General features: G+C 57.1%; 8 protein-coding genes across 8 annotated transcripts in view; 6 read left to right on the top strand and 2 right to left on the bottom strand.

The window, feature by feature from the left end:
* Window positions 1-1,808: 1,808 nt before the first annotated feature.
* Window positions 1,809-2,995, top strand: TRAVEDRAFT_51277 (uncharacterized protein; the record flags this gene model as incomplete). The annotated part of the gene is made up of 2 exons (XM_008043844.1): window positions 1,809-2,544; window positions 2,598-2,995. The coding sequence occupies 2 exons, from the start codon at window positions 1,809-1,811 to the stop codon at window positions 2,993-2,995; spliced, it is 1,134 nt and encodes a 377-aa protein (XP_008042035.1).
* An 803-nt stretch (window positions 2,996-3,798) lies between these two features.
* TRAVEDRAFT_51276 (uncharacterized protein) lies at window positions 3,799-5,378 on the top strand (the record flags this gene model as incomplete). Its single annotated transcript, XM_008043843.1, has 4 exons — window positions 3,799-3,826; window positions 4,145-4,331; window positions 4,385-5,021; window positions 5,079-5,378. 4 exons carry the CDS (start codon window positions 3,799-3,801, stop codon window positions 5,376-5,378), a joined length of 1,152 nt encoding a protein of 383 aa, XP_008042034.1.
* An 845-nt stretch (window positions 5,379-6,223) lies between these two features.
* On the bottom strand, window positions 6,224-7,572 carry TRAVEDRAFT_51275 (uncharacterized protein; the record flags this gene model as incomplete). Its single annotated transcript, XM_008043842.1, has 3 exons — window positions 6,224-6,240; window positions 6,296-6,460; window positions 6,528-7,572. The coding sequence occupies 3 exons, from the start codon at window positions 7,570-7,572 to the stop codon at window positions 6,224-6,226; spliced, it is 1,227 nt and encodes a 408-aa protein (XP_008042033.1).
* A 989-nt stretch (window positions 7,573-8,561) lies between these two features.
* On the top strand, window positions 8,562-10,138 carry TRAVEDRAFT_22912 (uncharacterized protein; the record flags this gene model as incomplete). The annotated part of the gene is made up of 3 exons (XM_008043559.1): window positions 8,562-8,888; window positions 8,947-9,900; window positions 10,106-10,138. The coding sequence occupies 3 exons, from the start codon at window positions 8,562-8,564 to the stop codon at window positions 10,136-10,138; spliced, it is 1,314 nt and encodes a 437-aa protein (XP_008041750.1).
* Window positions 10,139-10,899: 761 nt separating this feature from the next.
* On the bottom strand, window positions 10,900-14,555 carry TRAVEDRAFT_39481 (uncharacterized protein; the record flags this gene model as incomplete). Its single annotated transcript, XM_008043670.1, has 7 exons — window positions 10,900-11,217; window positions 11,328-11,789; window positions 11,838-12,387; window positions 12,456-13,483; window positions 13,650-13,715; window positions 13,845-14,138; window positions 14,412-14,555. The coding sequence occupies 7 exons, from the start codon at window positions 14,553-14,555 to the stop codon at window positions 10,900-10,902; spliced, it is 2,862 nt and encodes a 953-aa protein (XP_008041861.1).
* A 2,028-nt stretch (window positions 14,556-16,583) lies between these two features.
* Window positions 16,584-17,676, top strand: TRAVEDRAFT_22910 (uncharacterized protein; the record flags this gene model as incomplete). The annotated part of the gene is made up of 4 exons (XM_008043558.1): window positions 16,584-16,660; window positions 16,719-17,382; window positions 17,441-17,564; window positions 17,618-17,676. 4 exons carry the CDS (start codon window positions 16,584-16,586, stop codon window positions 17,674-17,676), a joined length of 924 nt encoding a protein of 307 aa, XP_008041749.1.
* A 994-nt stretch (window positions 17,677-18,670) lies between these two features.
* On the top strand, window positions 18,671-20,326 carry TRAVEDRAFT_74073 (delta-sterol C-methyltransferase). The gene is made up of 5 exons (XM_008044171.1): window positions 18,671-18,726; window positions 18,792-18,951; window positions 19,005-19,453; window positions 19,638-20,045; window positions 20,111-20,326. Exons 2-5 carry the CDS (start codon window positions 18,798-18,800, stop codon window positions 20,159-20,161), a joined length of 1,062 nt encoding a protein of 353 aa, XP_008042362.1. The 5' UTR covers window positions 18,671-18,726; window positions 18,792-18,797; the 3' UTR covers window positions 20,162-20,326.
* Window positions 20,327-21,093: 767 nt separating this feature from the next.
* The window catches only part of TRAVEDRAFT_172795 (fatty acid hydroxylase), a gene marked incomplete at its 3' end in the record, with an annotated part of 4,639 nt that continues 518 nt past the window's right edge, over window positions 21,094-25,214 (top strand). Inside the window, exons 1-19 of the mRNA XM_008044170.1 lie at window positions 21,094-21,235; window positions 21,315-21,442; window positions 21,504-21,537; window positions 21,606-21,702; window positions 21,768-21,854; window positions 21,922-21,940; window positions 22,003-22,156; window positions 22,218-22,333; window positions 22,392-22,413; window positions 22,462-22,781; window positions 22,843-22,896; window positions 22,952-22,996; window positions 23,055-23,409; window positions 23,462-23,551; window positions 23,604-23,872; window positions 23,925-24,099; window positions 24,152-24,203; window positions 24,260-24,329; window positions 24,383-25,140. Of these exons, the coding sequence (XP_008042361.1) occupies window positions 21,100-21,235; window positions 21,315-21,442; window positions 21,504-21,537; window positions 21,606-21,702; window positions 21,768-21,854; window positions 21,922-21,940; window positions 22,003-22,156; window positions 22,218-22,333; window positions 22,392-22,413; window positions 22,462-22,781; window positions 22,843-22,896; window positions 22,952-22,996; window positions 23,055-23,409; window positions 23,462-23,551; window positions 23,604-23,872; window positions 23,925-24,099; window positions 24,152-24,203; window positions 24,260-24,329; window positions 24,383-25,140 (2,981 nt within the window). The 5' untranslated portion in view covers window positions 21,094-21,099. The remainder of the gene's footprint in view (window positions 21,236-21,314; window positions 21,443-21,503; window positions 21,538-21,605; window positions 21,703-21,767; window positions 21,855-21,921; window positions 21,941-22,002; window positions 22,157-22,217; window positions 22,334-22,391; window positions 22,414-22,461; window positions 22,782-22,842; window positions 22,897-22,951; window positions 22,997-23,054; window positions 23,410-23,461; window positions 23,552-23,603; window positions 23,873-23,924; window positions 24,100-24,151; window positions 24,204-24,259; window positions 24,330-24,382; window positions 25,141-25,214) is intronic.

Here is a 25,214-nt window from a genome sequence, read left to right as displayed (position 1 = left end):
TACGTTTCAGAGGTTCCCGGGTTCGGGGTGCGCACATCTCGTCTTTTGTTTTCAAGTTGCCAAACTCATAATTTTGAATTCGCAGCTGGGCGGCGTTGAACGTCGAGTGTCCAATTCCCGACCCTGATCGCTCATGCTGGGTCTTCACTGCGCGGCCCAAATACTAGTACATGATCACCCACTGGCACTAAGTATACTAGATCAGGTAGAGAGCGTACAACCCATGGATGGGGCCCACCGTGAGTCGTATCACCCAACCTTGTAGCAGAATCTATAGCTTACTAAGCATAGACGACGAGGTTCTTTCGAACTGTCAAACACTTCATATCCCATCGGACAGCGCATGGTAAGCCACTCAGCCTGAGTACGTTATTGGGCACATTTGACGCGGAATTTCGGTCTCGAACAGCGAGCAAAATGTCGCGGCCGAGCCATTTTCAATGCTGGAACACTGCCATTGGGTACCGAAGTGGCAGAGTGGCTCAGGCTCTTATTCCTTCCATGTGTGCGCTGCGCTCGGGGGAGATGAAGGCCAGGCTGACTCAGAAATACTAGCGGCCGTCAGGGACGAATTTGCTCGCTACGCAGGTGCACGCAGGCTGCCTCCAAGCCTTGATGTATGGTCTATTTCAGGCGACGACCGGTCTCGTTGTCGTACTTTACTCTTGTCCTTTGTGTGATAGATGGTCATGCTGCTATAAAGCAAAGCGGGCCCGGTTTCAGCGCTTCAGCCACAAAAGCCACATGCACGGCGCCTACCTCCGCGCGCGGGCGCTAAACCACACGTCGCCCTCGCGAGCCTTGAGAGCCTCATATCTCATGCACAACTCATCCGTGGCTCTTGAAACTTTACATTCGTGTCCGGAATGCTGCTAAGAGTATTTACTTCACTTGAAATGGGTGAAAATGACATCTGAAACGCGTACGGGCTCAAATACGCCCTGAGGGCGATTTTCGGTTTGCGAGCGGAGAATTTGTACTTGTTTGGTCGATTCCTGTTCACCGGAGAGATGCTCGCTACGCTCGCAATCACGAGGCGGCCCGACGTCGGACGGCAGCGTCCTGCTCAACCTGCCCCATGGCCGGATTGTGTCCATACTCTGTGTCAAACGTAACCTCTCAGTCTCTGAGCACTGAGACCAGACGCCTCTCGGCGCCAGGGAGATTTGGAGGGGTGCTGCCCAGACGTGTCTCGCGTCGCAAGCGTCAAGAAGTTGCCGGTAAGTGTTTTCGCATCGAGTCTCTATCTGCGGATAAGTTCTTTCGTCGCACTCAAAAAAATTGACGTTGTTTTTGGGCAGTAAAGTTCTATTGCGCCGGGGACGTAATGATGCTTTCCTGCTTCACGTCCTCTGTCGGTGCCGCATTCCAAGTTTCCCTCACCCCCAGACGGGGCTTCCATGGCTTTCATGTACAGTTCCTTCCTTGCCTTGGCTGACGCTCTGAAGGGCAGCTGCTCATTCGAATGAGCGGTAACAGTTGAACACATGCCACTCATGGGGTGTGTCATAGGAGAGGTGCGTGTTGACGCACCTGATTTTCTGCAGCACGCTCATCCCCTCTGGAAACAAGGTATATAAGGACACTTCCGAATACCCTTCACACCCAGCACCCAGCATCCCCCCAGCTTCGGGTGCGCATTACCTTCTCATCCCTCTCCTCGCAGCTCACGCGTTCTCATTCTACAGTGTACTACTGCCTATACCACCCTCCTACCCTCAAACTTTCGCGTGAGACCCTCAGGTATTCCAGCTCTCTAGCCAATAGTGGCTGATATCATGTATCACAGTACCTTCTTCGCTCCAGCCATGGTAGACCGCACCGACATCGTGCAAAAGCTCCGGAACTATCTTAACGACCAGCAATTCGTCCAGACCGAATTCGCGCGCGCGTTCGAGATGGCCAAGGAAAAAGCGGGTCCTCTGTTCGAACAGTTCGAGATCAAGATCGAGACCGTGGACGACTACCTGGACTATTACGACATGTTGGTCAAGTGGGTGCCGACGGAGACCAAAGACGGCACCTACGTGTATAACCATCTCTGCCTGTTCTACTTCGTGCTCGGCCAGGACCCCCTCCTCGGTACCCAAAGCACCACCAGACCTACCACTCACTCTCCGTACACCTGGCTCTCGCGGTGGATCATCGAGTATGCGAAGGAAATGGGCAAGTGGATGGACACGACGGAGTCGATCACCGCGGAGACGATCGCAACCTTCTACAAAGCGGAGAGCTACCACATGGAGGAGTACGAAGACACTGAATGGCAGACGTTCAACGAGTTCTTCGCTCGTCGCCTCAAACCCGGTGTCCGCCCGATCGATGGCGGCTTGGACGACAATACGGTTATCGTGAGCCCCGCTGACGCGAAGTTCGATATCGCCCTCCCCGTCGAAGAAGGCGGCGTTGTCAAAATCAAGGGCGTCCCGTGGAGCATCACCCAGCTGCTCGACCACGACCGGGGCGATAAAATTGGCCCCTCTTTCGATGGCGGCATGTTCTGCCACTCGCTCCCAACGACTACCACCGCCTCCACGCCCCGGTGTCGGGCAAAGTCGTCGAGGCCACCGTCATCGAGGGCCTCTGCTACCTCGAAGTCACTTTCGTCCCGGGGGACGACAACGAGCCCGCACACCTCCGGATGCGCCGCAGCATGGATGTCGACAACCCGGCGCGTCGCCTTGATGTGCCTAACGACGCGGGATACCAGTTCATCCAGGCGCGCGCCCTCATTCTGATCGACACCACGGAAATGGGCCTCGTCGCGGTGCTCCCAATTGGTATGGCGCAGGTGTCATCGGTTAAGCTGAGCGTCGGGGCGGGCGACAAGGTGAAGAAGGGTGACGAACTCGCGTACTTCCAGCTCGGCGGCTCCGACGTGGTCACGGTCTTCCAGGAGCGCGCCAACGTGACGTTCACCGCGGAGGCCAACGTGCACTACAATTACGGAAAGCAGATTGCAACGGCGAACCCGCTGCCGGACAATGACCAGTGAGGGGATGATTGGTGTGTATACATTCAGCTTTTTCCAGTTTTTTCCTGATGCGCTGACACAGTGTGCTGTCCGTCGTCCAGGATCTACAGCCGCGACTCGCTGCTACGCTATCCGCTTAGGAGCTACCTGTCGTTATTGGAGGCGCAGTTTGAGCGGCGATTCTTCTCAGCGCTGGATTGTGATGTATAACGGTCTCTTGTTCGAATGCTCAATTTGTACGATAGCGGCGCGCTTGAATGTGCTGAACTTATTCTCTGCAGTTCTGAAAATTCTGTTGCATCGTGTCGGTCGCTTGGTCCGAATATTCTCGTATTAGTACCGTACCCATCAATGTTTCCTGACCGGCGCTTCGGGGCGGATTAAGGTGGCAGTGCAGACACGGCTTCGCATGCCAGCGCCGAAGCCTCCTTCAGGAATCAGTTGAACTTGACCTGGATCCAGTACGAGGCATGACTTATGTGTTCACCTTCACCCGTCTGAGCGATCTCTTCTGCTCCTGCTTGCAAACGATCATCTCTTTCCGGATATCTGGTCAACAGGCTCCACGATGACTTCGGCATCTCCGGAGCTCACTGGCAATGTCCTCCAGCGTCCTGAGTCGCCCGTTAGCAGTACGGTACAGACTGCTACTCCAGAGGTCTAACATTCGAATACTTCCGACTCTTAAGAAACTCAGAACGATTCAGAGCACACCTCTTGCCGAAACACGTCCTGTAGTGGCCTTAGCATGCTTGCAATTGACTCAGCCTGAGGGAAGCAAGGATTGCCCGCTAGTGGTCCAATACGTATCAAGGCAACTGCGTATGGCTTTTTACATCGGCGCAGATCAAGGTACGTCGGTCGCTTGGACATGTTGCATCCATATTGAAGGATTTTGGACGACTCAAGCGCGCCCTGTCGCCCATCATTTGTGGCCCGCTTTGTGCACCGCGCAATACTGCGCAGTCAAAGCGGGGACAATCACACTCATTGTACGTCGAGGTTCCCCTTAGTATATAACTCACCTCGCCCGGGACTGGCTATAATCTATCAGTCACGGACACTACTGTTGGTACGAGACAGTCTCATACACAGACCACCGCGAACAGAATGCGTACGTGGCGTCTCATCCACCCATATCGTCGCTCATACACTCACCTTGTCATGTAGAAGCGGACACATATGAGCAAGTGCACAAGATATGCTTCCAAGACTACCACACGGTCGACATCGGGCAGTGGGACCCTCCGATATCCCCAAGCCATGCCAGTCCTCTAGCAAAATGGTATCAATCTACCCTTGTGGGCAAGGCGGCTCGTAAGGACTACAATCCTCTAAGACTTGAGGACGCTTTGCGGTAGGACCCCCCATCCGGTCTGCACTCCCAGCGCCCTAACGCCTCTCACGCAGGTCTCTCTCCGGCGCGCGGCCCGTGAAGGGTGTTTGCGCCGAGGACGCGGCCCTGCACTGTCTAGTCGACATCTTCGAGCGAACACCAGACGACGAGAACAGCTGGGACCCCGACTCCTACGACCCAAAGGCCAAATCCGAGCTCGCGAAGGCACACTCGATCGCCGCATACGCCTACTACCGAAAGTACATGGCGCGCACGACGCCTATCGCGAAGATCGGGAAGCGGGACGCGCTCGCGCCAGACGACCCGCTCGCGTTCCTCCTCGATGCGGCACGCCACGCCAGCCACGCAGCGGCGGTGCAGCTGCTCACGCCCGCCGTGCTCCTCGCCGGGTTCGCACTCCGCACGTGCATCCTGGACATGCCTCTGGTATCGCCATCGCACCTCAATCTCTACTTCCTGCAGTTCCGGCCGCTCTGGCGCGCGCTAGAGCGGTGCGGGAAGCGGTGGCCCGCGCGTCCGCCCGCTGACGACGAGGATCCGCCCCCGGCGTACGATGCCTGCGCAGCGGAGGAGTGCGAAGCCGCGGTCGTGGTTGGCCCCAGGCTGGCAGAACACTACAGCGGATGCCCAGATTGCATTGGGGAAACGGACGAAGCCCCGTTCTATTGCAGTCGAGAATGCCGCGATCAGGTATGTTGGCTCCCCTCGACGTTTCCTGGCGAGCAACATGGCTGAAATTCTCTTCAGGATTGGGCGACGCATCAAGGAACGTGCCAAGCCCCAGGCCGGCTCCGCGGGCCAATAATGGCGAACCAGGCGCGTCGCGTACAGCAGCGCAACACCTTGAATGAGATGAGCGGGCGGGTAGAGAGCTATACGCATTACGAGGTCGTGCCGGATGACTCCGAGGCGGAGAACACTGGTCCGCTGTGCGGGTTCGTAGAGTGGTCTCGGAGTCTGCCGTGCCCGCTGGACACGCCGTGGAAGACGGTGACAGTCGTCAAGAGAACGTATCGGTTTCAAGAGGGCGTGGAGAGCCCCCGTTGAGGCATGGCGCCCGAGGCCTAATGTGTAGTGCCGTTGTAAATCCTATACATTCGAAGCTAATAATGATCAGCGCAGCTGGTACCCATCCGAGCCGGCCGCCTGTTGTTTATCGAATACAATATTGGTACGCATTATGTTCAAAGGACCGCGAGTAGTAAGACAAAATATACATGTGCGAACTGCCCTGAGGCGTAGGTATATACATAAAAGAAGATGAAATCTTACAACGGTGGGGAGGTCCAGTGCTAGTGAAGTGCTTTAGTCTCACTGGCAGGGTTTTGGAGATAAATACCCAGAGTTAGAACGTACAGAGCGAAGAACAGACTCCGAGAGGGTACGTGTATCCCGAGAGCCGAAGCCCCGGACCATGAGAGCGCGAGTTCCAGAGCGACACAACGCGAGCCGAGCGCAGGAGAACGCCAGTCCCAAAGCCCGAGAGACCAAGCTCAAAAGCGCCAGAGCACAAGTCAGAGAACACCAGAGCGCCAGGAGACGTCTGCCAATGCAAGGGAGAGCGAACGAGTGAGACAACAAGTTCCGACAGCACTAGGAGTTTGTGGGCGCTAGAAAAGGAACGGAGATGATGTTGGGAGGGGTTGAGTGGGGTTAATTATCTGGGCCACGCCGCGAGGGACCATCTTGGAGGCTGAGGCGGAGGAGAGAGAAATCGAAAGAGCTTGAGGAAGGCAGTCGATGCTGGGGAATTTGCTGATATGCCGACCCGAACTGTGCAAACAGGCGCAGGGGAGCGGGAAGGAGCTAAAGTCAAAAAGTTAAAATAGGCCGAAACGTTGGAAGGTTATGCAGTCTGTCTGCTTTCACACCTCCTTGAAGCAGCGATGGTTTCAAAAGCGGCGGCTCACTGTGCTTAGGAGGGGACGTCAACGTGGATGCAGCAGACCTTAAGGAGTACATACCAGTGTCTTGCTGTGCGTTTCCCTGGTGGCGACTTTTGATGTGTGCCCGGAGGTCCCGCTCCCGTTTGAAGGAGCAGTCACATTGGGGGCACTGCGAACGTGTGAAGGGCGAGCCGTGGGCCTCGCGCTGATGGGACCGAAGGTTGTTGGGGCGATCACGAAAACCTGCCAGTGTGTGAAGTAGAATAAGCATGGGAGTGGTGCAAGTTGATGTGAAGCGTAAGCGGCTCACGTTTAGGACAGTCCGGGTAATCGTGGCTGCAGTGGTACCATATCACCAGACGATTCCCTTCGTACTCATGGGAGGTTTTGTAGGTTCCAGCGCCTATCTTGACGATCGCGAAACTAGGCGCATCGAGAAGGTTGGAAGGGGGGTAGAATGGCAGGCTGCCGTAGAGTGCGGGAGAGGGAAACGAGGTGGTGGGGGGAGGATATCTCCGGACTAGAGATGGTGCGCCATTGTTCGGAGCCAATCCAGACGATGCGGAGTTGCTCCCGGACGCTCTAGTATCGAGGATGTGAACAGGTTCACTCGGTGGATGGTACGGTGCCCCTGCACTTTCGGGAGATGTACAGGTAAAGTGGTCCCTTGGAGGCGAAACCATTTGCCGGCGCGGTATACGGTCGGAGCCCGAAGGGAGAAGGGGGTCATGCGGGTTTGGCGTGGGGCCAGGAGTGTAGGTCTTTTGAAAGGCTTCTAGCACAGTGCTCTTCTGCTCCATCGTCCGCCGCCAGTCACCGACGTCATGCCCCGAAGACGGGAAAGAGGTTCCGGCTGAGACCACACGCACATCGCCGTAGAGCGGGGTACTCCCCCTGTCAAGGTGTGGGAGGGAGGTAGCCGGATTATCGGGACGTAGGGCCGCTAGGGGAGTAACACAGTGGTTTGGCCGCACCGGAAGCGCGCCCTGCCGTATCGTGGGTGTACCGGCGTTGGCGTGATTGGGCCACCAGTCGTCTATACCCATCTTTCCCCCGCCGGGGGGTGAAGGGGAGATGGTATGACCACCGGAAGATGGATCGGATGAGCGGGAGCGGTTCAGCGATGTGGCCTGCACTTCTTGAGCGGGATCGGGATCACAGTCCGGGAACCAACTGAACCCAGGGGAGTCGAAGTTGATGAGGTACGCTGACGTAGAGGATTCCGTTGCCGATGGCGGTTCTACTGTTTTGTCCGAGGTGACGTTGGACGAATGAAAGTGGTTGGGAGAAGGGGCTGGTAGAGAGTCGTAAAGATGGGCCGCGGGTTGGCCATGTATGTTGTTATAGTAGAACATGGTGTGAAGGTCAGAATGCCAGGGGTTTTGGGGGTGCAGAACCGGCCTGGTGGACTGGTGGGCTGCAAGACGACGCGCCTGCACAATATAAGTATGGTCTGACACGGTGAGAAAGTCTGCGACATCACCGCCGTTGCGTTCTTCCGGAAGCCGTCGGTGTAGACGCGACGTCTACTCGAGAGCCGCGAGCGCGCGTCGTATATCGAGATATTCGCTCCGACCCCACCAGTCGGTACCTACTACAGAGGCACATGCAGCCGACGCAGCCCGGGGAGAGCCACACACGTGCGGGTCGTATACAGATACAGGGTAAGCGTTAGCCTCGCGCAGATGGTCGCTTACGTTCAAGTTATCTGCACACGGCTCGTGTGCCGTACCTATGGCTTGGCTCGTAAGCCACAATTCTAGGTCTAGTCGGAAACCTGAGACAGCTGTTCCTTCTATTAGTACTTACGACGTGTCCTGTCGGCGTTTAGTCAGCGGAGACATAGGTCTGCGTAGGGCGCAGACAGTTGGGCACCCAAGTGACGGCAAATATAGCCTAGTAGAGTTCAACCCTGCGGATATATGTCTATCAGTACTCAGTCATAGCATTAGCGTTTAATAGGTCGTACTTACGGTCGTACGTAGCTTGGAGAGGGAGAAGCGCACGCAGGCGCCCGTAGAGCCTCGCTAGGGTGTCTAAGGCGCCGGCTCAAACGCGCGCGCCGGAGTTCGTCCGTGGTCAATAGTCTGCAGCGCATTGAGGGGGCCATACCGGTGGTCAGAAAATAGGGTTTAGTCAGCAAGGATTTGAGCTCCGCAACGCGTCCAGATCTGATCGCGCGACGCGTCGCGCGTCTCGCGCCTTGCTCAGGGCACTGAGCTTTTTGAGCTCTCGCGTCCTGTACGCCGCATTCCCCTTAGGCTTGTCCCTCGAACCTCGTAACCTACGCAATGCACTAAAATCGAATATACTGGCTTTTTTATTATCCATATATGCTGATAATATGGCTGCTGCGACACCGACACCGACCTCAGGCTTGTTCCGACAATTTGCGTCCCCTGAAGGAGCTTCACTATGCCGCAAGGTAGCCAGCGAAAAACTGGGATTCGATCCGCACGACTATGTCGTCGAGGGTGTGTGCAAGGCCCTAGACGGACTAGATTTGCTCGCCGTAACTCCTACTGGCTCGGGCAAGACAAGCTTTCTCATCATCTACTTGCTGGTAATCAGCGAGATCTTGCAACACCCGGAGCTGTGTCCCTCAGCAAAATTCCCATTGAACCCGGTCATGCTCGTTGTATGTCCTACGAAGTCCCTAGAATATGACATGGTAGGTCGCTCATTTGCTACGACCTTTTTGTAACACTCAATGGCATCGCATATTGCAGGAACCCAAGTTCGCAAAGGCGACACTTTCACCATTGGTCATAAACTCCGACACGGTAGACAACGGTCGCCGTGCGACCCCGCCGTTGAATCTCTGGGACAAGGCTGCTACGACCGACGTCAACGTGATCCTACTCGCCCCGGAGCAGCTGCGCAAGAAGGGCTATGCAGGCTTGATGGCAAACGACGCGTTTCAAACTCGCATTGTAGCCATGGCCGTGGACGAGGTGCATCTCATGGACGCTTGGGGAGAGTCCTTTCGGCCCGCGTTCAAGCAGATTGGCCACGCGCGCGCTCGGGTCACCGGAAAGGCCATCCTCATTGCTCTCACCGCCACTTTACGCGCGGGTGCTCCCATGCGCTCAGTCTGCACTTTCCTCGGCCTTCTCAACGGCGGATACCACTTCATCCGTCGTTCGAATATGCGCCACGACATCACTATCCAATTCCGCACTGTCCAATCTGGTGCCCGCTCTATGACGTTCCCTGAGCTCAACTGGGTCCTGGACAGCAAGCGCAGAGTCATCGTCTTCTGTCGGACCATCGCTCTTGGCTTTCGAGTTGCTGTGTACCTATGGCACCGAGCGGCGGCTCTGCCTGATCGTCCCCAGCGCATCCGCTTCCATAATGCACTCAATGCTCCCAGCTACAACACCTCTACCCTTGGCTTCCTCCACGACGACAACCGCTCCCGTGTCACCATTGCTACCGATACTCTCGCTGTCGGTATCGACGTCGCCAATACGGACGACGTTGTCTTGTATGAGCACGAGCTCCCCAGCAATACCGACATGATATTGCAAAAGATCGGACGAATACGGGATGGCTCTGGGGGCAGGAATGCGCGAGGGATCGTTTATCTCCCAAAGAATGCAGAGCAGCAAGCTCGGAAGATTGTCGACCAACTGGGGGCTCCCTCCGCGCCAAAGCGGGCGAAGACAGGCCGCTCGGGGACAGTACGCAGCGATCCCATCGACGCCAGCACGGCACACCTCATCCTTGCGCCATGCAAAATGGAGGAGATCAATCGGCTCTACGACAATCCTCTCGACGAGCCCCCTTGCTGCTGTGCTACTTGCAAGGAGCACCCACGACCGTCGAGACCTGAACGCTGTCTATGCAGTGGCTGCTCGTCATCACAAGCCAACGACGACCATGCAGGCCCCAGGCCGCCATCTCCAGTTGCTCGAATGAGCTCGCACGAATCGCCGCATCTGCCTGATTCCAACACTACTAGTGGCACTCTTCCTGACGACACATCCGCTGCAAAAAAGCCGTTCAAACGGGAGAGGATCACGAAGATCATGAAGGAACACGCAAGGGCAAAGTTTACGAACTTTCGCCGGCGTGTCTGGTGGAATGAGGACCCGCGCAAAACGGAGATGCGTCCATCTGAGGAATACTTTCCGGACCTACTCATGGACGTTGTTCTCGACGACTTCCATCTGCTCGTCGACACCGCTGCCTTGAAGGTCACTCTCATGGACTACGAGCTTCTACGCACACACCTGGACTCCCTTCTCTCCCTGGTGAAAACCTTGCGAGCGGATTTTGCGACGATGAGGGAGGAGGCTCGAGCTGCCGCAGCTGAACGTCGACGTGCCAAGAGGGCTGCCCAAGACGGTGGTGGAATTCTGGAGGCCGGCAAAGGAGCGGCAAGCGATGATGAAGCTAGCTCAATGGATGAATGCTCTAGCAGTAGCTCAGAGAGATGGGACGATGAGTATGAACAGGGGTGGGGAGAGCAGCATTCCGAGTCCGCCACTGGAGGTCCTGGGTCGACTACTATCATCGGCAGCGGGGGGAAGCGAAGTGCAGGGACAATACGTATACCGGGGGGCCGCTTCAATAAGGTACCGCTCTCCAAGTAGCCATACTAAAAGTATACAAAATACTAGCGACAGAGTGCCATATAAGACAATGCTGAGACCTTCAGGCTGTAAACTTTACCTCATTCAAGCCGCTGCATTGGCGCCATCGTCATCGCTAGCGAGGGGTTCATCAGCATCTCCATTTCCAGCGCGCTCCTGCATCGCTTCCAGGAGCCTATCAGCATTTTGCGTGGGATCGAGGTCCTCAAAAACCAGTTCGCCATCGACCAAACACGGCATCATGAGGCGCGGGCGGGTGCTGCCCTTTTGACCCGGATGATCTGGGCCTTCGCCGAAAGGCTCGCCCTCAGGTTCGGAGTCAGAGTCGTCGGGGTCGTCTGTGTTAGTAGCAGCGAGCTGGTGGTACTCGAGCCGAGTGGGCTGATTGTCTCCTGTCGGATACTCCGCATGAAGTTTGTGTTCATGATCCACTTCGAGAGGCGGCCGGCACGTAGATTACGAAGGCCGCGGCGGTAGTCATCACGGGCAAGGGAAGTCTGGTCCTTGGCAGCTTTGGAGACTGGGGTGGTTGTTGTGGGGGTGAGATAGTGTCGTCCAACGCGCCGTGAGTGAAGTTGCAGCGACCGATATTCGCGAAGAAGCACGGTCAATTCTGTGCGTGTGGGAGGAGAAGAGTGTCGGCCGGAGCGATCCGAGAGCCCAAGGCCTTCCTTCAAGTCGGATTGAAGACGTGATAGATGGTGCAGATTTCTGGAGAGAATGTTGCGAATGAAGTTGTCGTTGTACTCGACTCCCTTGCGCTCCGCAATGGCCTGGAGCAGGCGGTTGAAGTACTCTTGTATGAGGTCCCCCGGCGAGAAGCGGCCAGGTTGTCCAGTGAGATTGATGAGGATCGTGCTGAGGATCATCTCCCGTAGTTCCGGACTCGACTCGAGCTCCAGAGAGCAGATGAATTCGAGGAGATATCCCGTGTACTTTGTATGCGAAGACCCTGCAAACGTCAAGAGCATCATCTATTGATAGTCAGCAAGCTGGGATGTCGGAGCTCAAATGTTACTTACCTTCATGGCCTCGTAAACTCGCCCGACGTCTCCCTCGGCCACCGCGTACAAGAACTCCCGTGAAACCCAAGTGTCTCTCATGAACGCAATGGAGTTAGAAAGCACTTGATCGCCGTTGAACACGGTTGAGTTCGACTTTTTCTCCGTAGTACTCGGGCTTGGTTTCTCTCCGGCGTTCGAACCCGGTGATCCTTTCGTCTTCGTCTTGTGGCGGGAGTCGGATGTCGGCTGCGATGCTTGTGGTATCGACGAAGAAGACGCTTGCGGCGTGGCCGAGGGAACTGCGCTTGTTTGGGGTATCCGGCTCTCAGTACACGGTCCCTCAGGCGAGTGCCAGGGATCGCCAACAGGAACAGTCTGTTCCCATTCATCCGGTGGAAACCCCTCAGCAGGGTCAGAGCTGTACTGAGCTCTTTCGACAGCACGGTTGCTCGAGTATGCACGGTACAGTTTCTTGGCGATCACCTCGAGCTCTTCAAAAGACGGAAGGCTTCCGCTCCGGGCAAGGGTTGCGAAGTGAGCGAAGAGGTCATTTTGTTTGAAGTGCAGGCTGATGAAGCGCCATGATATCAGCTCCTGGTTCACCACTGGTTACAGCAATATCAGTCCCAGACTTACCGCCAACAATCAAGCATGCGAGCATCTAGCACCAGATAGGCCAGCTCTGTGCCGAAGTGGAAGTCGACCTTCTTGAGGTTCGAAGGGGCACGTCGGCCTAACTTCGCAGCGCTGTGTCCCAAAGTAGACGGATCCTTGGCGAGTAAGTCGCCCCAGTGGGTCTCAAAGATACGGCTTAGATCGGCCCAAGCAGTATGCCAGGGCGCCAGGACAGGCTCCGTGACCTCCAAACTGTCAAGCTCGTTGTCGTGGAACTGTAAGTAGTTCCGCAGCTGAACGATCTTCTCGTACGTCAAACCGTCCCCGCCTAGCATGAAGAGCTGCTTTTTGAAAGCATCTGGGGTCTGGCCTGTTTGCTCGAGAAAGTCCAGGAGGGCGTCCTTCAACTCCGTCGTGATCGTCTCGTTTTTGCCGCTCGTCGCAAGCGGATGCACGCGAGAGGGGGTTGCAGGGAGACGATGCTTAGCACCACGAGTCCGATACCGCAGAGAGACCTCCTCCCGATAGGAATCGAGCTCGGGGACATAGCGCGTGAGAACGCGAAGCCATTGCAGGATCCCGACGACCTCGCGATGCTCCATGTCTACAAAGCTGACCAGCTGCTCCACTGACAGATCCTTCCTCCGGTTCTCCGCAATCCGCCGCCGCTTGTCTTCAAGATCCATGGCGCTCGGCGGGCAGTTGGGGACCTCAACGTATGTCGCCGCTATGCCGATGTTCAGGGTGTTTTCTCGGCCTATGCGCTCATCCCGTTGCAAGAGGTAGTTCTGGACGTTATCAAGCCAAATGATGCCAACTGACTTTGGGTCTTTACCGTGCAGCTTGATCACCTCGGCCTCGTGCTCGGCCAGGCCTTTGAGCGTCTTGCAGACAGTGCTATAGGCCGGCATTGTACCGAGGCGGGAGTTGTGAAGGAAGAGATCGTACGGTGCCGACAGCACAAAGTTCAGCAGACCGAGCGCAGTGGGGAAAAGGTTCGCTCGATTAGTGCGGGAGAAGTTCAGTGAGCTGATTGCCTGCATCACTACCTAGGGCCCGTTATACTCCATTCAATCGACTTCTCGGAGCGCCTAGATGTAGCGTGTACGTACCAGCTCGGGCGGACGCTCTTGACGGGTCACGGTTGCTTGATCTGGGTCGTCTTTTCCTACAGAAGAATCACCGTAAATTATCCTATCCAGCCGATCTCATAACAGGATGCTCACTATAGGCGATGGCGCGAGCAAGCTGCCATGTAAGTGGTTGGTGTTTGCGTATAACCTCCGAAACGTGAGAGACCGTGCCCTTTCCAAGCTCGTTCCAAACAAGCTTGGCTTGGGGGCGGTCCGGATTGCGACTTTGCGAGCTTGGTGCCTTGCGCGAGGTATGTAATCCATGGTCGGGGTCAACCGCGGATTCCGCCTCCTTGATGACTGTCTTGCGAACGATCTGGGCAGCAAATGCTGTCAGAGCTTGCCGTACAGGTTTGAATTCCGTGAAGGGTGGTGTTGTGGCATACAGAGGCCCGCCATCAGGTATGCACCCGTCAGGATGTTTCAGCCATAAGTCTAATATCATTGCAGGTGTATATTGGGTTTTCCCCTTCAAAAACTTCTGAACAATGCCCGCATGGGTACGGGAACGATGTACATCACGTCCATACTGGAATACATGCCAAAGGAACTCGGACAGCGTCCAGTCGACCTCCGTGGAAATAAAGCTGAATATGGCACTCAGCTTCTCCGCAACCGGTAAGTCTCTGCGCTGTTTCCGCTTCTTGGACGATCCCTGGGTGGCATCCCCGAAGCCCGCATTCGGGTCACGGTTCTCATCCTGTTGCCTGCGTTTGCGAGACGAAACCGAGGCCGGGGAGGGCGCCGCAACGCCGGGTGTCGGACTCGAAGGATATGGTGGTATGTAGTAGCCTGGCGTGAGGCTGGCCCCAGGTGTATAAGGCAGCGAAGCTGAGTAGTAAGCGGGATGCGGGGAAGCGAAAGTAGTGCTGCTCAAGGCGTAGCCGTATTCCCGCGGCATAGCAGAAGGTCCGACCGGGGACTGCGCAAGCTGTGGCTCCGAGGCAGACCGTGATAGCGCGTGAGGGTCGGCATAAGAATCCGCCATAGCAGGAGCGTAGCGACGTTGACAGTATGGCGCAGAGTCAAGTATCGAATGAGGCGTTCAAGCGCGATATGCGCCACCTCTCCCGATCCGATCTCAGCCACTCGGCATCTCTGCAATCACATACTCCGCTGATCTGCACGCACTCTTAGCTGAACAACGGTGAGGAGGGGTCAATCCGTAGCAGACGTCCCGTTGAGCGTCCCTGCCCCCCCTCATAAAGCACATCGGAACGGCTGCCTAGGGGAGACTACGTGGTCAAAGTCCGCCACTTGTTTATCTGCCACACTATTTACTCGAGAGTTCGCACTGTTCCTCCGAATCCAACACAGCACATACTCGAGCCGTTCTTAGCCATGTGGGGTGAGCCCTTTGATTTCACTTTCTCGTTTATATACAGGGCTGACTCACCGGTGGTTACGTAGACCTGATAGACATCGCGACCAGCTCGCTCCGACACCCGCCTAGACAGGTATACGGTGATGGCGATGTGGCCATTAACTGTGGTGGCACTGCGTCCGATCCAACATTCTTGTGATCATGCGGCGCCCCATCCAGAGCTGTATCGCGGCACAGCTACGCCATCCCCGCTTGGTTCGTATGATTGCTATTCAGTACGGCGCATGAGTTTTCGCTCCCGCACTGCCATATACCACACCACTGCGGATATCGCTGACAGCAAGTTAACCACAAACGACTAGATGGCCTCTTACGTATGTCCCGCAAAGCACAGGTGACTCAATCATGAAGGTTTATGCTGCCCACGCCGCACGCGGGGCCAACGGATAGCCTCCAGTGCGTTCTTGACGTCTGACATATAAGGCTGAAGTTGAACCGTGATGACAGTCCGGAATCCGTATCGGGACATGCGACCTCTCGACATCCCCCGAGCGTCCCCGAGCATCACGCATGTCTTTGCCGCAGTGCATGAGCGGAATGGAGATGGGGAGCCTTGCCGACGTTATTGTAAACACGGTGCGTTGACGTTATTGAGCGGATGGAAATCGCCTCACCTATTCGTTATGCAGGCACACCGTACTCCATGTGAGTGTCGTGGGGTCCTGTGCACGGCCCACTTACGCGGTACATTTGTGGACACCCTGGGCGAAGTATAGCAGCCGCTGGCGGCGTCCGTAGGGCCCTCCCCCCTATAGCCTGAGGAGACGCGGGTGAGCCCCCCCGCCTGCTCCGCTCAGGTTTAGGACGTGCGCGTGTAGCGTCTTCACTCGTAGGGTAGCTTCGCGTGCGACGGCTGGCATGATCTTGGTACTTGAGAAGGGGTTTATTTACGGAGGTGAGTGTCTAGGCCTCGCTGGAGTTGAGACAGCCGCATGAGGGCAGAATGGTCGCATGATTTTACTTGCAGGAGACTCTCATGCTAGCATACGGGCTAATCACGACAGTACATCCTTGCAAATGCAGAACACATGTGAGCAACAGATGCGACCGGACGTGATAAGGCCCAAAATCTGACACGTATCGACGCAGCGGCCGGCCAGACACTGAAGCCACATCGGCAGCAGCGGAGCAATCGACTACTCGCTTAGAGGCTATGCAGGTCAATGCGTCTCGCTTTGCATGCTAGCGTGGATCCAACGCGGATATGGAGGTATATCGGGTGCTTGACCACTTCGCATGCACCAGCGGACTGAGGCCAAAGCGCTACGCCGTCCAACCGTCTTGACGCGCATTGAACAGCACACCGTTCGCAGTCAAAACTATACCTGACATCTCCACTGGACGTCCAAGAGCACTCATGTATATAGCTGGCTTCGCCACTGGGAGGGAGGGGCTTTGAGCTACCAGCCACGCACACTCCGACCATTGTGAATCCGCCTCAATAAAACCCTACAGTGAGAATAATGCGTACGTCATTTCTCATTCCTTGTCGCCCTTCTGCTAACCCGCACGCGTCATATAGAAGCCGACAGGTACGAGCAGATATACAAAATCTGCTTACAAGACTACCATACGGTCGAGTATGGGCAGTGGGACCCTCCGCTGTCCCCCGTTACTCACGTTCTAGCACCGATGCACCTATCTTCCCTCGTGGCCGGGGCCAAGGTCACTAACAACTACGGTCCCGTGTGGCTGGAGGAAGCTCTGCGGTAAGCGCTCCCACCTGCCCTTCGCATGCGTAGCACGATCCTAACGTCTCCCACACAGGTACCTATCCGGCATAGGCGGGATCCCAGACGTCGGCATCACAACACTGCCCGGCTGGTCCGCAGAAGACGCCGCCCTGCACTGCGTCGCCCACCTCGTCGACACACACAAACAAACCCCCCCGGACGAGCGCACCTGGTTCCCCCCAGCCTACTCCCCCACCGCCGCGTCCCTCGCCGCCAAAGCGCACTCCATCGCCGCGTACGCGTTCTACCGCAAATACACGTCCTGCACGGAGCTCCGCCTGGGGCGCGGCCGCACGCGGCTCACCGCGCTCGCCGCGGACGACCCGCTCCGGTTCCTCGTCAAGGCCGCGCGCCATGCGGGGCACGCGGCGGCCGTGGGGCTGCGCACGCCCGCGGTGCTCCTCGCGGGGTGCGCGCTGCGCACGTGCTTGCTGGACATGAGTGTCAAGAAGAGCGAGTTCGATTTGTACTTTTTGGAGCTCAGGCCGTTGTGGCGCGCGCTGGAGCGGTGCGAGAAGCGGTGGCCCGCGCCCAGGCCCGTGCTTGATGAGGGCGCGGTGCCGACGTATGCTGTGTGCGCCGCTGAGGAGTGCAGGGCCGCCGTTAGAGGACCGGCGGAGCATTATACCGTTTGCCCACATTGCGCTGGCAAGGTGAAATCGGCCCCGTTCTACTGCAGCCAGGAGTGCCGCGATCAGGTATGTCCCCTCTTCCCGAGTATATTCTTGTGTATTGCATGTCTGAACTCGTCTCCAGGACTGGGCGACGCACCAGGGAGCATGCCTGAGGCCGGGATTTCTTCGCGGGCCGGTATTCGCCACTAAAGAGCGTCGCAGACAACAGTGCAGCGCCTTAGCGTTCACGAGCAGGGGGGAGACTTGTACGCATATCGAAGTTTTGCTGGAGGACGACTGCGAAGACGCTGACGTGCAGTGGTGTCAGACTCTCCTGTGTCCGTTGGGCACCCCGTGGAAGACGGTGACGGTGGTTAAGAGGGAGTACCACCTCAAGAAAAGAAAGAGTGCTGAAGTACTTATTATTACTGACTCGGAATAGCGTATGAAACCCAACGACCACGTATATGACTTGAATTATCCCCGCTACCTTCTAGGTAGTGGGTCTTCATGGTCTGCATTATTATAGGGCGCCCCGCAACTTGTCATGTTGCGATACTCCTACTGGATTTAAATGCTTCTTCTCTGAGATGAACCCGCTTTTCTGTCCTGATTCGGGCTTATTCGATATATCTGTAACATATCATGAAGCGATCGACTTCCTACCGAATAGCCCCTCCGTGATCGACGCGCAGCGCGTATGTCTGACCATCGAGGTTGCTTCTTCTATGACATTTCCCTACCTTCTTTCTCGATCTGTACCCATTCGAATGTTCCCTTAGCATAAAGAGAAGCGCAGGGAGTACTTCGGACGCGAGTACTGTGGCGAAGCCTGCGTCCAGTATTTCATGGTAGAACTTGAACTGTAAAAGGACCTCGCCCGCGAATGTTGGGTGGAGTTGCTTTTCCCCCAAAGCCTCAAAGCCTCGCAATTCACGCACCTCGCCATCTCTTCCCTTCACCCAATCGTCGTCGACTACTCCTTCGCAATTCTGCTCCAAGACACTCGCTTCGTCGTCGATGTGTTACGCGACAAACGAAGACGAACAGTCAACGTTTAGCTAAGATACTGGGATTCGGAGAAACCTAGACAAACCACGCAACGTACCTCGGCGGCCGACGTGGAAAACATTTGGGCACTCTGGCGCCATAAATGCTTCGAGGTTAAGGTGAGCGTCCACAAGACGACACGATGGACGGTGGGTGCAGGGGGCCGCTCACAAAATTACGATGACAGCTGAAATCCGCCATGTGGTGGCGATGCAAACAAAAGGCCCTGATTGGCGGCCGCGCAAAAACCCAAATGTCGTTCGGTGCTCGCCGGCGCCTACACGGCACCGCGACCTGCCAGCGCGCTTCCAATAAAAGTCGACCCACCACCCACGCTCACTACCCCCACGCTCCTTATCCTCCCTCCACCTCCCTGCTGTGCGTGCCTAGCGCTGATTTTGTCTTGCGTGCGGTGGGACTGACACGCTCTGCTTGTTTTGCAGCGCACAATGGCCCCTTCCGCTACCGAGTCCACCGCCCACGCCGACGGCCGTGTCGGCCGGCGCATCGAGAACTACACAGCCTTCTGGCAGAAGGACATCAGCAAGGAGGCCGAACAGGACACGGGCAACCGTCTCGACAACTACACGGACGTCGTCAACGGTGCGTCTAACCCAGCAGAGCTGATGCGCTGGCGCTTACACGGAAATGTCCAGGTTACTACGACGGCGCGACGAGCCTGTACGAGTACGGCTGGGGCACGTCCTTCCACTTCTCGCGGTACTACAAGGGCGAGGGCTTCTACCAGGCGCTCGCGCGCCACGAGCACTACCTCGCGTTCAAGATGAACCTCAAGCCGGGCATGCGCGTGCTCGACGTCGGGTGCGGCATCGGCGGGCCCGCGCGCGAGATTGCGCAGTTCGCGGACGTGCAGATCGTCGGCCTGAACAACAACGACTACCAGGTCGGCCGCGCGCGCCAGCTCACGAAGAAGGCCGGGCTCGAGAAGCAGATCTCGTACACCGTCGGCGACTTCATGAAGCTCGCAGAGCAGTTCGGCGAGAACTCGTTCGACGCGGTGTACGCTATTGAGGCGACGGTGCACGCGCCGTCTTGGGAGGGTGTCTACGGCGAGATCATGAAGGTGCTCAAGCCGGGAGGAGTGGTGCGTGTCTTTCTGTTTTTTTTTGCCCTTCACGTCGCTCTCGTCTCTTCTCGCTGTGTCTCGGCCTTTATCTTTAGTTGCCGGGCCGCCGTGGTAGCGGCAGTTGCCGGCGGTGTCGCAGCAACGCGTGTCTCTATGCTAATGATTCCCTGGTATACGCACAATTACTCACCATATCGCGCAGTTCGGTGTCTACGAATGGTGCATGACGGACAAGTGGGACCCGTCGATCCCCTCGCACAAGGAGGTCGCGCACGAGATCGAGATCGGAAACGGCATTCCGGAGATGCGGCACCTGCACAAGGCGCGCCAGGCGTTCGTCAACGTCGGGCTCGAGATCGAGCACGAAGAGGACCTCGCGGACCGCCCCGACCCCATCCCGTGGTACTACCCGCTCGAGGGCGACATCGGCAAGGCGCAGACGCTCTGGGACATGTTCACCGTGTGGCGGATGAGCAGCAGCGGCAAGTTCGTCACGCACCACGGGCTGTGGTTCATCGAGAAGCTCGGCATGGTCCCCAAGGGCACGTGGGAGGTCGGCGAGACGTTGAAGATTGCGGGCGACGCGCTCGTCAAGAGCGGCAAGGAAAAGGTGCGTCGTGGCTGATAGTCAAATTGACGGGCGCCCCGATGCTGATTGCGCGCGTGCCTGTCTAGCTGTTCACGCCGATGTACCTCGTCGTTGCGCGGAAGCCCGCACAAAACTAGTCGGCGGCCTGCCGGTGCTACCATCATTAGAGTCCGTCGTGCTATATTCTAGACACCTATATACCCTTGCATAATCACTACCGCGTGGATGTTCGCTCGTTTACTCTCACTGGGCTGTCAGGATGCTGTAATTCCGTGTTGTGGAACAATCTCAGGTTCAATCACGATCTAGAAGCTGCTCATGCAAGACAGACGTTCAACGTTCAGTGTCGAAGTGAAAATTGTCGTCATGTGCGCTCCGACAGCACTCGGGGTTCGTGTTCTCGACAATCGTGGTCTTCCTTCTTGTACGGAGGAGTGGGTTCCGAGCTGATCTAGTCGAAAATCCCGGCGTTCTGGATGGCGTATAAACGTACGTCTCCACGATCTATCATGTTCTTCTGACGCTGCTGCATCCACCGCAGTTACTGTCATGTTCAACCCATCTAACATCGCGACCTGCTCTTCCAAGTTTCCATCTACACGGCGATGCGATATGTCCGCCCCATCCATCCGCGCATCATCCGCGCATCAGTCTCCGTCGACTGCGCCTCGCACAACGCCTCGTACTTTGATCGCCAGTCCTAAACCCCCATTTCTCCCCTTACCGGCCACGCGTGGACTACGGGTGAGTAGCCTCCGACCTCTTGCGACGGTCTTCGCAGTCCTCCGAGGCCACATCAAGTGATACCCGCGGGAGCGTCCCATTATAACGCCGGGCCTCGCATGGGGGGCGCACAGTCACGTCAATTCAATTGAAGACATATAAGCTAGCAGCGGTGCACGCCCGCCGGCGCGCATCTTGACAGACAGAACCTTCCAACAGGGAATTCGGCGTTCGCCTTCAGCGCCCCCGGCCTTCATATATCGACCGCACACGAACACTCCACGACACACGACCGCCGCGCTACTAAGAGACGACCCGCACGACGACGACGAGCCCGAGCACGGTCAAGACGATGACGACCCCGATCCCCTCCCCGCCCGCGCTCCCGTTCCTCGGGCACATCGCGACGCTCGACCGCGACATCCCGCAGAAGACGTTCGACCTGCTCGCGGACCAGTACGGCGAGATCTACCAGCTGAACCTCATCAGTACGTCTCTCCGCGGCGTCGCGCTCGTACGCGTGCGTGCTCAGAGTCACGGTGGCTGACGAAAGGGGCACACGCGCAGCGCGCCAGAGCATCCTGCTGGCGTCGTACGAGATGCAGAACGAGCTGTCGAACGAGAAGCGCTTCGAGAAGGCCGTCGTCGGCGCGCTCGAGCAGGTGCGGAACGGCATGGGCGACGGGCTCTTCACGGTGCGTTCGAGCGCGCCCGCATACGCATGCACAGACGTTCATTAATCGTGTGCGGGTGCAGGCCTACCCTGGCGAGGAGAACTGGGGCATCGCGCGTACGTCCGACACACACACAGCTAGGCGCTTGCGACGCAATGTGGCTGACAGCAGACGGCTGGCGCAGACAGGCTGCTGATGCCCGCGTTCAGCACGGCGAAAGTGCGCGACATGTTCGGGGACATGACCGACATCGCGTCGCAGATGTTGACCAAATGGGAGAGGTCAGCCACGCCCGGCGGCAGTGGCTGTATAATATGCGCTCAAAATGACTGATTGTTACGTGCAGGTTCGGACCGCGGCACGTCATCGACCCGTCCGAGGACTTCACGCGGCTCGCGTTCGACACGATCACGCTGTGCGCGATGTCGTACCGGTGCGTTCTGGCGGCTCGGTAGGTGCAGGCGGGGTGCGATGCTCATTTTTTGCTTCGCCATGTGTAGTTTGAACACGTTCTACTCGGTTGGTGTCCTTCTTTCCGTGCGAGCGCTACTTGGGCTTTGAACTTACGTTCCCGGGGGTAGGAACACACGCACCCCTTCGTGCAAGCGATGGCGGACTTCCTCGCGGAGAGCGGGCGGCGCGCGAACCGGCCGCCGCTCATGAACACGTTCATGCGCGGCTCGAGCGCGAAGTACGAGGAGGACATGAAGACCATGAATACACTAGTGTTACAACGTCAGTCCTCATGCGCTCAAGTGTATGCGGTGAACGCTGAAGGTGACTCTGTGGGCTGCAGTAATCGAGGAACACAAGAAGCACCCGTCAGAGAAGCAGGATCTGCTGAGCATCATGCTGAATGGGGTTGACCAGAAGACCGGGCAGCGTCTGTCTGACGAGAGCATCCGCCAAAATGTGAGCGCCTCCCACTGTTGCCCACGCATGCACTCTCGATGCTAACCGCCAAACCTAGCTACTCACGTTCCTCATCGCTGGTACGTCGCATCGCTATCGCAGTCACGCCTTTACTAACCCTGTTGTAGGTCATGAAACGACATCTGGACTACTGACATTCACGCTCTACTACCTCTGCAAGCACCCCGAAGCGATGCGTAAGCTGCGCGAGGAGGTCGACGAAGTGCTCGGCGACCAGCCCATGCAGCTTGACGATGTCGGCAAGCTCAAGTATGTAGCCGCTTGTCTGCGGGAGGCGTTGCGCCTGAGCCCCCCAGCGACGATTCGCGTCGTGCGGTCCCTGGAGGACACGACGATTGGGGGCGGGAAGTACGCGATTCAGAAGGGCGCGGTGCTAGCGATGCTTACGGCGAAGTGCCAGATGGATCCGAAAGTCTGGGGAGAAGACGTGAGCAGTGTTTCCGTTGACATTCGCTGAAGAACGGAAAGTTGATTGCATGTCGGTTTAGGCTCGCGAGTTCAAGCCCGAGAGGATGTACGGGGAGAACTTCGAGAAGCTGCCGGTCAGTCTACGTCGCTCCTGCCATCATGCCGCGATATTCATAGACGTCTCTACAGCCCAACGCATGGCAGCCGTTCGGGTATGGCATGCGCGCGTGTATTGTAAGACACCCTCAGTAACAGCCAGCAGGCTTCGACTGACCGACGTGCGACGTGACAGGGCCGACCCTTCGCCTGGCAAGAAGCCCACATTGCGCTCGCGTCCGTCATCCAGAAATTCGACATCGTGATGCACGACCCGTCGTACACTCTCGAGCTCAAGCAGACGATGACGATCAAGCCGAAAGGCTTCTACATCCACGCGATCCCGCGCAACCGCTCACCCTCACCCGTCCCTGTGTCGTTGTCGTCGCCGCTCGTCGATGCGCCGCATATGCCTCACTCAAGAGAGGGCTCTAGCGAGGTTTCGGGCACTCATGCTGAGCCGAAGCAGAAGTTGTATGTCGTGTATGGCTCGAATACGGGTACGTCGCAGACGTTCGCGCAGCGGATCGCGAGCGATGCGCCTTCTCATGGTAAGTCCTATTTGAAACGGATCAGCTAGAGCAGACATTGAGTTGTTGATAGGCTTCAAGGCGACGCTGGGCATACTCGACTCCATCGTCGAACATGTGCCTACTGACGGTCCACTCATTATCGTCACCGCATCCTTTGAAGGTAAGCATTCAGATCCCCCCAACGTGTGGCTTCTTCATATCATATCTCATAGGTGAGCCCGCGGACAACGCCGCTCACTTCTTCGAATGGATGCAGAACACCAAGGGTAAGGAGATGGAGAACGTTAAGTATGCTGTGTTCGGGTGCGGCAACCGCGACTGGGTGCGGACCTACCAGAAGGTGCCCAAGATCATCGACGCTACCCTCGAAGCGCGCGGAGGCAGGCGGTTGTACGAGCGTGGTGAAGGCGACGCTCAAGCAGCGGACTTCTTCCAAGCCTTTGATCAGTGGGAGACGGAGCTATGGAAGACGTTGGCGCAGGTGTGTTACAGCTCTCTTTACATGACATTATCGCCATCTCACACATTGGCAGGAATACGGCATTGCGGTAGTGGAACAGAAGTCAGCTGACAGTGGGATTCGCATGAAGACGGTTGATCCTGGTACCTCGAGAGCGGCGGTCCTTCGACAGCCTGACGCTGAGCTTGGACGCGTTGTCGAGAACCGTCTGCTGACGGCTCCCGACGCACCAGAGAAGAGGCACATTGGTAAGCAGTCCTCAATGATGCATTACGCTTCGAAGACTTATCGCGTCGACAGAGTTCAAGCTTCCGGAATCTATGACTTACCGTGCTGGAGACTACCTCTCTATGTAAGTTTAAAATGCAGTCCAAGACAATTTCTCGTGTGTATTCACCCTTCTATCAGCTTGCCCCACAACCCTGCGCGTGATGTTCATAGGGTAATTTCGCGTTTTTCACTGTCGCCAGAGCAGCAGGTATGCGTGCATGCCACTCCTACTACCTGACACTGTGACGTAACTTTGCGCAGATCGTCCTGTCCTCAGAAGGACCTACTTCCCTGCCAGTGGACAAGCCCATCAGCATCTTCTCTCTTCTTTCCGGATACGTCGAGATCACCCAACCTGCCACTACGCGCGACCTTCGCGACCTCCTCGCCGTCGAGTGTTCCGATACAACCAAGGCAGTACTGGAGGACCTGTCCGCCTCGTATGCCGAAAAAGTCATGACAAGGCGCCTCAGCATTCTCGACATCCTCGAAGACCATCCCGACATCAAGCTCCCATTCGGCACCTTCCTCGAGATGCTCCCGCCCATGCGTGTCCGCCAGTACTCGATCTCGTCCTCCCCGCTGCACGATCCGACCCAGCCGTCGCTCACCGTCAGCGTCGTCGAGGCGCCCGCCCTCTCCGGGCGCAAGGACCCGTTCCTCGGCGTCGCGTCCACCTTCCTTGCGAGCCTCCGCCCAGGGGACATGGTGCAGCTCGCGGTGCGCGGCTCCTCCGCGGCGTTCCATCCCCCAGAGGACGTGAGCATCCCGATGATCATGTTCGCGGCGGGCTCGGGCCTGTCGCCGATGCGCGGCTTCCTGCAGGAGCGCGCGATGCAGAAGAAGGCGGGCCGCAACGTCGCGAAGTCGACGCTGTTCTTCGGGTGCCGTTCGCCGGAGGAGGACTTCCTTTACGGCGACTCGGACCTGAAGGAGTGGCAGGAGCTCGGGATCGTCGAGGTGCGCCCGGCGTTCTCGCGTTGCCCGGAGAAGTCGGATGGGTGCAAGTACGTGCAAGAGTAAGTCGACAATACATTTTCATGGATGTATATATGGATGCTTACTTCCCCCCCCCCCCCCCCCCCCCCCCCGC

This window comes from Trametes versicolor (assembly GCF_000271585.1).
Source record: "Trametes versicolor FP-101664 SS1 unplaced genomic scaffold TRAVEscaffold_10, whole genome shotgun sequence".
Lineage (NCBI taxonomy): Eukaryota > Fungi > Basidiomycota > Agaricomycetes > Polyporales > Polyporaceae > Trametes > Trametes versicolor.
The sequence above is the reverse complement of the archived record's forward strand: the minus strand, read 5'-3'. Positions and strand labels throughout refer to the sequence as shown.